The sequence below is a fragment of the Crinia signifera genome, chromosome 1, assembly GCF_055691185.1.
Source record: "Crinia signifera chromosome 1, ASM5569118v1, whole genome shotgun sequence".
NCBI classification, from domain to species: domain Eukaryota; kingdom Metazoa; phylum Chordata; class Amphibia; order Anura; family Myobatrachidae; genus Crinia; species Crinia signifera.
In genome coordinates, this window is record NC_139217.1 from 432,149,955 (window position 1) to 432,161,819 (window position 11,865).

The 11,865-nt window shown below is 43.9% G+C and overlaps 1 protein-coding gene across 2 annotated transcripts; it reads left to right on the top strand.

The window, feature by feature from the left end:
• The first annotated feature begins 1,942 nt into the window (after positions 1-1,942).
• On the top strand, positions 1,943-11,530 carry LOC146031847 (G2/mitotic-specific cyclin-B1-like). Of its 2 annotated transcripts, XM_083158462.1 has the most exons (9): positions 1,943-2,033; positions 4,740-4,865; positions 4,936-5,013; positions 5,158-5,337; positions 5,723-5,881; positions 6,760-6,996; positions 8,238-8,381; positions 8,875-8,985; positions 11,345-11,530. In XM_083158462.1, the coding sequence occupies exons 1-9, from the start codon at positions 2,013-2,015 to the stop codon at positions 11,444-11,446; spliced, it is 1,158 nt and encodes a 385-aa protein (XP_083014588.1). In that variant the 5' UTR covers positions 1,943-2,012; the 3' UTR covers positions 11,447-11,530. The 2 variants fall into 2 exon arrangements, with proteins under 2 accessions (XP_083014588.1, XP_083014589.1); XM_083158463.1 differs by lacking the exon at positions 8,238-8,381.
• Positions 11,531-11,865: the final 335 nt, after the last annotated feature.

Consider the following 11,865-nt stretch of genomic DNA (forward strand, 5'->3'; position numbering starts at 1 on the left):
AATTAATGTACATCCAAAGTGGTGACGATCTGTCTGTCTCCAGGCTGGCAGCTCTGTGACATGGGGGCTCCGGGGTGTGTATACTTGGAATGGGATCATTCGTCAGACTGCATTTAGGTCTACACCATTAGGTCGACTTGCATTTAGGTCGCCCTGACTGAAGGTCGACATGGGTTAGGTCGACAGGGTCATTAGGTCGACAGGGTCATTAGGTCGACAGTGAAAAAGTAGACATGATTTTTTTATTTATTAAAAAAAAAATCATTTTTCAAGCGTCGACACAGTCAACATAGCACCACGTCCCCTCGCATGGCTCGCTACGCTCGGCACACTATTTTATTCTCCCACCACGCCCTAGTGGATGGTAGGGCATGAAATACCGCCTGTCGGTACATGTCGACTCATAAAACAGTGAAATGACCCCATGTCGACCTTTTGCCTGTCGACCTTCCCCATGTCGACCTAATGAACCTGTCGACCTTATAAAAGTCGACCTAATGACCCTGTCGACCTAAGTCATGTCGACCTAAATGCATGTCTACCTAAATGCAGGTCGACCTTAATGCAGGTTGACCAAGTGGTGTAGACCTAATGCTTGTAGACAATATGACCGTATCCCGTATACTTGGTTGTTATTACCAGGAAATTGCTAACTCTGTAAGTATGCGGAAGGGGGGGGGCGGGGATTAGGTTTAGGCACAAGTGGGGCATTTAGGCGGTGAGGGAAGGTAAGTGTTATTGGGGCAGGGTAAATGTACTTGCCTGAATCTTGTCAGGTTAGGGGGCAGGTAAGTGTACCCTCCATAGGGGTGCCGGTGTTGTATTCTGACCTCTGGGATCCCCACCGCCGGTCATCCGTATATAACCTCTTGAATAGCCACTATTAAAAATTAATTCCATAAATGCTTGTGTAACATCTCATTTTTACATGAGTTTATAAACTAATTATTTTCTATTGTTATTTAGATTTCATACATTTTAGGTGCCCATACACTAGTAAGATTTATCTTCAGATCTGGCTGGTTGGAACAAAAACATGGTTATGGATGAGTGACAGTTTGTCAGTTTTCCAGCATTTCCAAACAAATGGTCAACTGTCATTTGCTCTCATCCATAACCATGTTTTTGTTCCAACCAGACAGATCTGCAGATAAATCTGCGTGTGTATGGCCACCTTTACACTGGCATCTCTAACGACCTGTCGAACAAATGACCTTTTGACCTAGAACCATGTCAACCTTTTCCCATGTCGACCTAGAGCCATGTCGGCCTTTTCCCATGTCGACCTAATGGTGTCGACCTAATGACTGTCGACCATAATGCTGTAGACCTAATGATCCCAACCCATTTGGCCCACCAACTGTTGTTGAACTACACATCCCAGCATGTCCTGCTACAGTTTTGCTATTGGGCTATGATAAAACTGTTTCCGATCATGTGGTCCATTAAATAATACCAAATGTATAACATTTTTAGAATAAATAATTCAACTTCACTATGATGTCGTATTTCTGCAACATGTAATAAATGACACAATTCCTATGCATTTCGTAATGCTGTGTACACACGGGGGCGATGGGGGCTGAAATCGCTGGAAATATGGTCGCTGGCGACCATATTGCCAGTGATTGAGAGTGTGCCCCGGCGATAGATCGCCGGGTGCACGCTCCCGTTTTCAGCCCCTTTCCAATCGCTGGTCGCAGGAGCTTGCTCCTGCGACCAGCTAATTACCTCTGCGGCACCGCCAGCAGAGGTTCCTTTTCATCAGCGACCATCTCTGGTCGCTGATGAAAAGGAGATACTGAGCAATATATCTCCCCCCGTGTGTACGGGGCTTAACTCTGACTGCTATTTGGCTGGATTCTTGAAGTGAAATGATTAGTATATTCATTATTGGTAAATTGCTGCATGCTGGGCAATCAGAGTGATGACTGGTGGGTATTTAAACCTGAGAATTGGTAGGTTGTTACTTTGCTTTGGAATTTGGGATCAACTGAGAAGGTGCAGCAGTGATGGACACATATGCGCTCAGGGTAATGTCTTTGTATCATTTGGAGTAGTTTATAATTATATTAGCTAGAAACCAAGCAGTGTATTCTGTATTCAAGGCTATCCTAATTCAGACAAACAAAACCTTTCACAAAGTTCTTTGTGCTATCTGGTGATTCTAGATTTATAGGCAATCTACAACCTTATTTACTGCATTAGGATTACAATGACTGTAGTTATTTAATGTGTTCCAATTAGAATGGAGGACTAAAGGATATAGTCTCTACCCTTTCCTCTTTGTATTTTAAAAACAGCCTTAACAAGACCCAGAGTTCTACCCTTAAACTATTCATTTAACTGGCTTACTCATTTTAAAGTATTAGTTGTCTGGTTGGAATGACCATCTGGTAATAGATGGGGGTGAAATTAAATTGGTTTCTTGCTCTTTGACTTTAGAAAAGATGTTGAAACACATTTATAGAACCAGGTGCTTTTAACTAATCTTTCTGAACCATTGTGTATATTTTATTTAAGCTGGTTCAGTAATTGTCCCACCTGCTTTCAGACAGAAATCCTGAAACATGACCAGTTTCTAAAAACCACTGGCATAGTTTGTGAAGCACTAGCAGTTTTTGTAAAAAAGATACCTTTTATATCTGTGGCTAAATAACACGTGGATCAGCCTAAAATAAATTCTAAAGAGTACCACTTTACAAAAAATAAAAGTTAATTTTTTTTTTCTTTCTTAACAAAAATAGTCCCAAAATATAACTTGTTGTAAAAATATTCACTACTGTCCAATGGGAAGTGCTTACAGGGGGATTAAAAAGTTTTAGTAATAGGAGCTATTCAGTTGTTGCTGGGGCACGTTATGTATTGTGGATTTCTGCTCGCTGGGATGGAAGAATCACACTAAAGTCTGACTTTTGGCCACCTACTGTTTTTGTGCCCAAACTGCAGTGTCATTTGCATAGATCTATAGTTTCATGCAGCTAATCCCATGGCACTAGCTACAATTGCTCAGATAATTAACCCTTAAAGTGCCAACGTTGCTGTGAGATGTGCAAAATATGCGCTAAAAAAAAATGCCAGGGAGTATGTATCACTTTAGTTATTGGTGGCAATTTATTTGAAGCTTAGTTAATTATTGCACCCCAAAAAGTCACTGAGCAAGGCTGGCTTTTTTTTTTTTTTTTTTTCACGGCTATTTTGCAAATCTCACAGCAATGTTGGGCACTCAAAGGGTTAACATCTTCCATAAAGCGGTGAAGAAACGTAACTGAAACTGTAAACAAATAATTTACTACAGTATGGAATACTGTAGAAGCTAATGCTGTGTACACACGGGGGCGATAGGGGCTATAATCGCTGGGAATATGGTCGCAGGCGATTATATTGCCAGTGATTGGAGTGCGCACCAGCGATAAATCGCCGGGTTCGCGCTCCCGTTTTCTGCCCCATTGTAATCGCTGGTCGCAGGAGCTTGCTCCTGCGACCAGCTAATTACCTCTGCGGCTCCCCCAGCAGAGGTTCCTTTTCATCAGCGACCATCTCTGGTCACTGATGCAAAGGAGACACTGGGCAATATATTGCTAGCAATATATTGTTGAGCAATATATCTTCCCCCGTGTGTACGGGGCTTAATACTTCTGTACTACAAAGTATACCCATCATGTTCTGAGTACAAGGCCAGATCTCTTATGTGGACATGTCCTTCACCACCCAGTTCCCTGAATCCTAATGTTTGCCTATCTAATGTCAAGACCACTTTGCAATTTGGTGTAGTGTTAGAAACCGGTCTAGTGTCCTTTAAGGCAGGCTGTCTCTTGGGTCAAATAATTGGTACAAACTGAATCTGGAGAGATATTACTCGTGTGACTTTGTTGCTCAGTGGCAAGACGTTACTGCTCCTTTCATGACTGCAATTGAAATATTACTTTGATCAGACTATGGACATCTGCGATCTGCTACAAAAGTTAATGGCCCAGTAGCTTTGATATCATACCCTTCAACATGACCCATTCCGTTAGGTACAAAATACTGTCCCTTGACTTCCCTCTTAATTTTTGATTGCTGTCACCTGTGTTTAACTAGTTCACTTATAAGAAAGGTGCCATCACCTGTGGTGACACAATCATATAAGAGGGAAGTCCTGGAACAGCATTTTGTACCTAATAGGGTATGTGATATTGCACTGTTGTATGGGGCGAGTGTTCATCTAGGAGTGCCAAGTAGCCAAGAAGGAAGTCAGAGGATGGGCGCTAGATGTATCCAGGGACTTGAGCAGCATAGTTGTGACTGAGGTTCCTGTAAAACTAGAGGGTGCATGGTCTTGTCCAATGAAACATGTGAGACAGCCATACAATACCTGAGACATGTAAGTAAATTAAAAAAAAAAAAATGCTTCAACCTACAGTATGGTATCACATGATGGACACTTGTGTAATTGGAAACCCTTTTTTACCCTTTGGAATGATGTGATAGTATTGTAAATGGGCATGGTGGCCACCGGGTACAAAATGGTGTTGTTCCTTGAATCTGTCCTCCCATTGGCATTACTTCTGTCTGTTGCTGGCCAGCCTTTCTGTGGTCTTCTCTCGTTTTGACTCCCTTATGTATGCCCCTTGCCTTCCCTGCATGGGTGTAGTTTATAGTAGCCACAGCTGGGTCTACCAGCACTTGTCTCTTCTACCTGCACTGCTTGCCCAGGGGAGCTTTTTTACCTTTAACTATTCTCATCCCCTTACCAGAGTAAGATGAGGAGTTTGGAGAGCAACCTGGTGCCAAACGTGGCTGGGAAGAAACCTGAAGTTAGACCTCGTAGAGCTTTGGGTGATATTGGGAACAAAGTAGATAAACCAGAAGTTCCACTAAAGGTAAATTGCTCATTTCTAAACATTTAAACTAGTACATACTCCCTGTTACTAACTAAACATTTTTGTGTAGGAAAAGAAACCAGCATTGCAACCTCCTGGAAGAAAAGATAAACTGGTTAAGAATGAAGTTCTTTCAGAACTGAAAGAGGTAAAATTTTAATCTGATCTCTTAACAGTCTTCCAGTGAACTTTAGGTTCTAGATCAAAATAAATAGTTGACTGTTGATGTTTTTATGTTGTTGGTCTGGCATGCTGGAAATCAATTTCAATAAAATGCATCTTGCTTCTGTAGCCTGTAGAAGAGTCTCTAGATCCTATGGAGATCTCAATCGGCTCCCAAGAGGTTGGACTTGCTCTTGGGTTCTCCAGTGTCCTTATTTCTGTCAAGGATATGGATGCAGATGATGCTGATAATCCCATGTTGTGTAGCGATTATGTGATGGACATTTACTCCTATCTGAGGACCTTGGAGGTAAGTCTATGAATTATTTGGCTGTTACTCTGCCTTGGAAAAATTGCCTGGTAATGTGCAATATTCAAACCTGAAAACAGGTGACTTAATTAGTAAATGTGTTGCTGTATTTTGATTTAAAAATCGATTCTAACACCTGGATATCGCTAACGCCTGCACTGTTGAAGTGACTTGAGGATTGAGGTTGGCAATGCCTGCTGTAGACTTGGTAACCAATTTTTCTGCATTAGTATTGGATTTTCCGGCATTTTGGAGGAAATGGATGATTCTCATATGCTGCCAGATTTTTGTTCCCACTAGATTGGACAGACAAATCTGTAGGTGTTTACCCAGCATAATAGACCCTCCAATAATATAAATTTGCATGTTTAATGTCATCCCATAGGCTGAACAACAAATCAGACCGCACTACCTGACGGGCAAAGAAATATCAGGGAAAATGAGGACCATCTTGGTAGACTGGCTGGTGCAGGTCCACCTGAAGTTCAAACTTCTCCAGGAGACTATGTTCATGACGGTGGCTATTATGGATCAGTTTCTGCAAGTAAGTGACTCAATATGGAATTGGAAGTCGTAAACATGCCGCTAGTTCTGTGTGGATGACCTGAATTGGCAAATCAGTGAATGAACTTGTATCTTAGTAACATACACATCTGCTCTAAAAGATAGACTTGCCATATTTTAATTAAAGTATGCCCCTTTAACTTGTGCTTTATCTGCTCTAATGCAGCATATCATAAATATGAACAAACTTTTGTCAGCAGAACAGTTATTTTGTTTCTGTGCATGGTAAATACTGGCTGCTTTATTTTTACACTGCAATTAAACTTCAGTTTAAGCACACCTCGTCCAAATATAACGCTCTGTTCATGTTACATTGAACAGTGCAGAGTGGTTTTGTCCAGTTGAGGAATTTGGCATCAACTCTTAAACAGGCCTCGTGTTAAATTGCTGCTGGCTATGATACTTCACTGTTACTATGGTGACTATCTTGTCACTCCCAATACCCCTTTCACACCGGCCTCTCTGGTGCACACACATGGACCTGGGTGTTGCAAACAACATAACCAAAGGCATTTCTAAGAAGTGTAGATTGGAGGTCAGTGGCACTTGGTGATGACCTTTCCAAGCATCCACTGCCTGACTGGTCACTTGGAAGATGCAGGTCTAGCATCAACCCAGGGAATAACCTAGGTCAAACAGCCATGTGTGAAATGAGGATAAGTACTGAAATGCTAACTACTACCCATGCTCAATGTCCTGGGTCAGAATCTGGTTAAAGCCAGGTTTGTGTGAAAGGGGTATCCTCCTGTTATACAGACCAGCAACAATGTAACCACTTGACCGATCTTACGAAGTGTTCTCTCCAGCACATCCTACCCCTGATCTCATGATCGGTCCTTGTTTGACTGCTTTTACTAGGTGAACCCGGTGTCCAAGAAGCTCATGCAACTGGTTGGCGTGACATCTATGTTTGTTGCGTGTAAATATGAAGAGATGTTTCCACCAGAGATAGGAGACTTTGCCTATGTGACCAATCATGCATACACCACAGCCCAGATCAGGAACATGGAAATGCAGATCCTCACTGTGCTGAAATTTAAAATTGGAAGGCCCCTGCCCCTGCACTTCCTGAGGAGAGTATCCAAGGTTGGTGAGGTAAGTAACTTTTTTTTTTTTTATTATTATTATTTTTTTTTATATATAACCGACTTGTTCATACTTTGCCATTTAAGTCGGCATAGAGGGGAAATATAATGTGACAGCAAGCCATGCTGGGGGACACTGTACACTTATTTGGTGTCAATGTTGACAGACCGTAAAAAATGCATGTCTAGCTTTTTTGCTTGTGTCAACATTTTGACCAAGTCCATTTTTGATTATTAACAAATGGTGGTTGACCTAATGACCCATACCACCTCCTGAGTACAGTGCAACCCTGTCCTAATGCTGGGATACACTTTATTCCTTGCCAGCATCTGATCCAGGGCTGGATTATCATTAAGGCCTGTGGGGGCCCTGGACAACAGAATTGTCCAGAGGCAGGTCTGTTCCCTGGTACCTGGGCAGCATGGAGTCCAGGCAGTGGGATCCGTGCAGAGATGGGGAGGCAGCAGGGTCCTTGCGGCAGATGAGCAGTCAGCAGCAGGGACCCTGCAGCAGATGGGAGCTAGTAGCGCTACTAGTTCCCATCCGTCACAGGGACACCCTGCCTACCACCCCCACAGCAGTGTCGGTGTGGGGACCCCTGTAGATAATCCAGCACCGATCTGTTGTGCTGGCAATGTAGCACAGTATAAATTCAGCATATTGCTGATAACAAGAGCAAGGAACCTAAACCACCTACACAAAAAGATCTCTATATAAAAATTCCCCAAGCCAAAAGACCTTTAATTTATTTTGTGATCCTACAGTTCCGTTATGAGGTGATGACATGATTGGCAGTCACAATCACTGGTTTTGGCTGTTAAACTGACTGTAAATTTGAATTGGTCCTGAATAACTAACCCAGGGTACCCCAAAGGCCCCACGGGGTGCCATGGGACAGTTTGGGAACCACAGTCTTGCACTGTAACAAAGTCTGCATCTAAGCAAGAATAGTACACTTGTACATACTGGCTATAACTTAAAACATCTGCCCCATTGTAAGAAAAAGTTACAGTAAGAGGTGAGAACTGGAGGTAAAGCACCAACCAATGAGCTGTTTGAAAATGACAGTTTGGAGTTTATTGGTGCTTTATCTCCAGGTTATCTCTTCTCCAGGCTTAATACATCTGCCCAAATTTGCAATAAGACCTAGTACCACATCTGTCACCATGTTGCCCCTCTCCCCTCTTAGTTTATTCAACATACTGTACCTGTTGGCCTAACTGCTCTATTTTCTCCCTCACCTGGATTAGGCTGACTCGGGACAGCACACCTTGGCAAAGTACCTGATAGAGCTGGTTATGGTGGACTACGACATGGTTCACTATCCACCCTCACAAGTGGCAGCAGCAGCCTTCTGCCTATCCCAGAAACTTCTTGTAGATGATGGGAAGTGGGTGAGTTTCATTTTCCAATAGTGACTGGGGCGGGGGCGCCTTGAAGAATCCTAGGCCATGCACCATAAGCCTTTGATGCATCTACTGGCAATAACTGACTAGCGCAGATTGGGAAAGTGGATCTCCCTATAGGGCTGTTTGTCTGAGTATCTGTACTATGGGTATTACATTGTCGCTAAATTGTCCTGGTGTTGACCTGCCCTGGACTAACTAAAAGGTCAGAAGACCCTGCGCAGCAATAGAGCAGGTGATTTGGGTCATCCTTGTTTAATCTTAATCTGGGCATACATTATGCAATTAGTTCTAGAATTAAATTGTTTCTATTCTGCTGCCTAATATGGAAATGGAAATGGCACCTTCTGCTGACCTATAGTATAGTCCTTAAACATGTGGAAACTTTGGAAAAGCGTTTAGATTTTCCTGCTTTGCCTACAAACTAAAAGGCCTTAACCTTGCATTAGGAAAATAACTAATCTCATCTCACTGATTTCAGACTACAACACTCCAATATTATACGGCTTATACAGAGGATTCAATTCTTCCAGTTATGCAGCATATAGCAAAGAATGTGGTGAAGGTGAATAAAAAACTTACTGTGCAAATGGTAAGTAGACTGCATACAAAGTTCACCTCTTGCCTAGGCCTCTACTAGGCTGTAATGGGTACACTTTAAAGCTAAACTAATCTGTTTTAGGGGTCTCGGCCCAGTAGTGGAAAAGTTACTTACAAGGCAGTACACTGTAGTAACTAGTGTGGCTATTAAGCTCAGATGTCTAGATAGGCCAGAACTGTGGTCTGGACTCCAGCTACCTTACATGATTGATTGCTACTGTCAGTCTGTCTGTGGAGGTGTTTCAGCAGCTGCCAGTCTGTCCCCTAGGTGTGCCGCTGACCAGTGTTCTGTACAGCTCCTCCCTCTTCTGGCAGCTGCCCATGTAGACCACAGGTATTTACAGTTTCTTATATAGCACAGCAGATTCTGTTGCGCTTTACAATAGTAGACAGTGATAAAACAAACTGGGTACCAACAGACGACTTGGAGGTAGCAGGGACATGCTGCACGCTAACACTCTAAAGGGACATAGGAGGGAAATACAAGGAAAGGCACCAGTAATAGCAGAGGCGGAACTAGTGAGTTGTGGGCCCAGGTGCAAAAATATGCTTCGGGCCCCCGCCTCCCCCCAATATCATAATGCCCATTACACATTGTCACACACTACAGTACCCATTACACATTATGCCGCACAATGTAGTGCCCATTACACATTGTTGCACACCGTAATGCCCATGACACATTGCCGCACACCGCAGGAGCCATATTTCAAATGTCCTTCAGCACTTATATAAGTACCTCAGCAACCGAGGAGCTGAGTGCACACCGCACAGAGCCATGGAGGTGGGTTGTGAGTGCCCATACGCTGCTCCCCCCAGGACCCAGCTCTCTTTTGTTTGATAGGTTTACTGTCCACCATTTTTATTCCTTTCTCAGCATAGCAACTCTCAATAGTTGCACAATACCCCTTCCCATCACAGCACAGAACAGCACTTCTCACCCATTACAGCGGAGCACCCCTCTTCCATCACAGCACCCATTTCCCTTCACAACACAGCACCCATCTCCCATTCTATTACAAGTCTCCCACCACAGCATACCTTTCCCTTCACAGAAGCCACCCTGATCGCAGCACTGCACCCCCATCCTACCACAGCCATCAGCACAGCGCTCCTCACCCATTTCAGCACACATCCATACACTCACCTTAAATTACAATACCCCTTTTTTAACACTCCTTAAAATACCTCCAATCATCCATGCCCCAGCTAGCCTCAACATCACATGGCACATACCCGAACAGCAGCACAGTAACAGTATACCTCCGTGACCTCTGCGGCGGGACGGGCTGTGGTCTCCTGTGCGCATCCGGCGCAGGCTGCACAAACAGCCGTCTTGGCCCGCACTGAATCTACGGCGCCAGCGGCTGTGACGGCTGTCACTGGGGGCACCAGGGCAGTGGATCGGATCCACAGCAGAGATCCGATCCGTCCATACTCCCTTGCTGCCGCGCAACATCCCATCCGGCCCGCATTAATGGAGATGAAATTTAAGAAAGAAAAAAACATGGAGACAGCGGGATGCGGTGCAGATGGCAGCGGGCCCCATGAACTCCTTGGGCCCCGGTGCGCTGCACCGTCTGCACCGCCGGTAGTTCCGCCCCTGAGTAATAGCATAGCAGTCCCACCAAGTTGTAAGTCCAGAAGGGAAGCTATAGAATACATAAGTGCCTGAGAGGGTTATGCATGTGGTACTTAAATATGATAGGCTTGCCTGAAGCGGTGAGTTCTTATTGTGCGTGGAAGGGCATTCTATAGGGTGGGATCAGCCCGATGAAAGTCCTATAATAGTGAATGGGAGCTGGTGATCCGTGCAGAAGAGACTAAGGTACCAACTTGACCGATTGCCAGGGGCCATAAAGCCTGCGTTGCTGGTACAGTTTCGTAATCTAGGGTCTCCGGAACAAGGTGGCTCTAGACCAGGAATACCTTACACCAGGCATGTCCAAACTATGGCCCTCCTGTTATGATGTGACCTGTAGTTTCACGCCTTGCCACAGTTTTAGCATTCCCTAATAGCGAAACTGTGGCAAGGCATGATTGGACCTGTAGTTTCACAACAGCTGGAGGGCCATAGTTTGACATGCTTGCCTTACACTATTGAAGGTCATGGGGTAGCTGCAATGTGGTAGACTGGATTTGCATGGTGTTCTTCCCCAGTCTGAAAGGGTTTTGAGGGACTGTAAGAATGTCCATGGGAGAGCCTAGCTAACTCTGAGAAACACAAAGTACAGCTCAGACGGTTCTGCTTTATTTGATAGAGCTAGAAGTTGGAAACTTAAGCACTTATGAGCACTGAATAGACATTGCATGAATGAAATGATTTGTTTTTTTCTTTGTCTTCTATGCAGTCTGTAAGGAACAAGTATGCAAGCAGTCAATACATGAAGATAAGCTGTCATCCAAAACTGACGTCGGACACTGTATTGAAGCTGGCTAGCCCTTGTCTTTAAACATCTCTTCTCCTGATTTTTAGTCTTACATAGTTCCTGTAAATGGAATTTATTTTAATAAAGCTTTTTAACGTTTTTAAAAGATTTGGCTGGCCTAGCTGTCTGTTCAGCATGTTGTGTTCATCCCAGGAATATTAGTGCACAAACTCCCTCCCTCTCCCTGGGGATCTGTAGCAAAGCAGTCATGAAGGGGCCCGTTTTATCAGAGTCTAAACTTGTTGCACCATTTATTCCTTTGCGCTTTACAATAGTAGACCGTGATAAAACAAACTGGGCAACAGACAGATTTGGAGGCACGAGGGCCCTGCTGCAAGCTTACACTCTAAAGGGACATAGGAGAGAAATACAAGGACAGGCACCAGTAATAGCATAGCTTGTAGGTCCAGAAGGGAAGCTATATAATACATAATTGCCTCAGA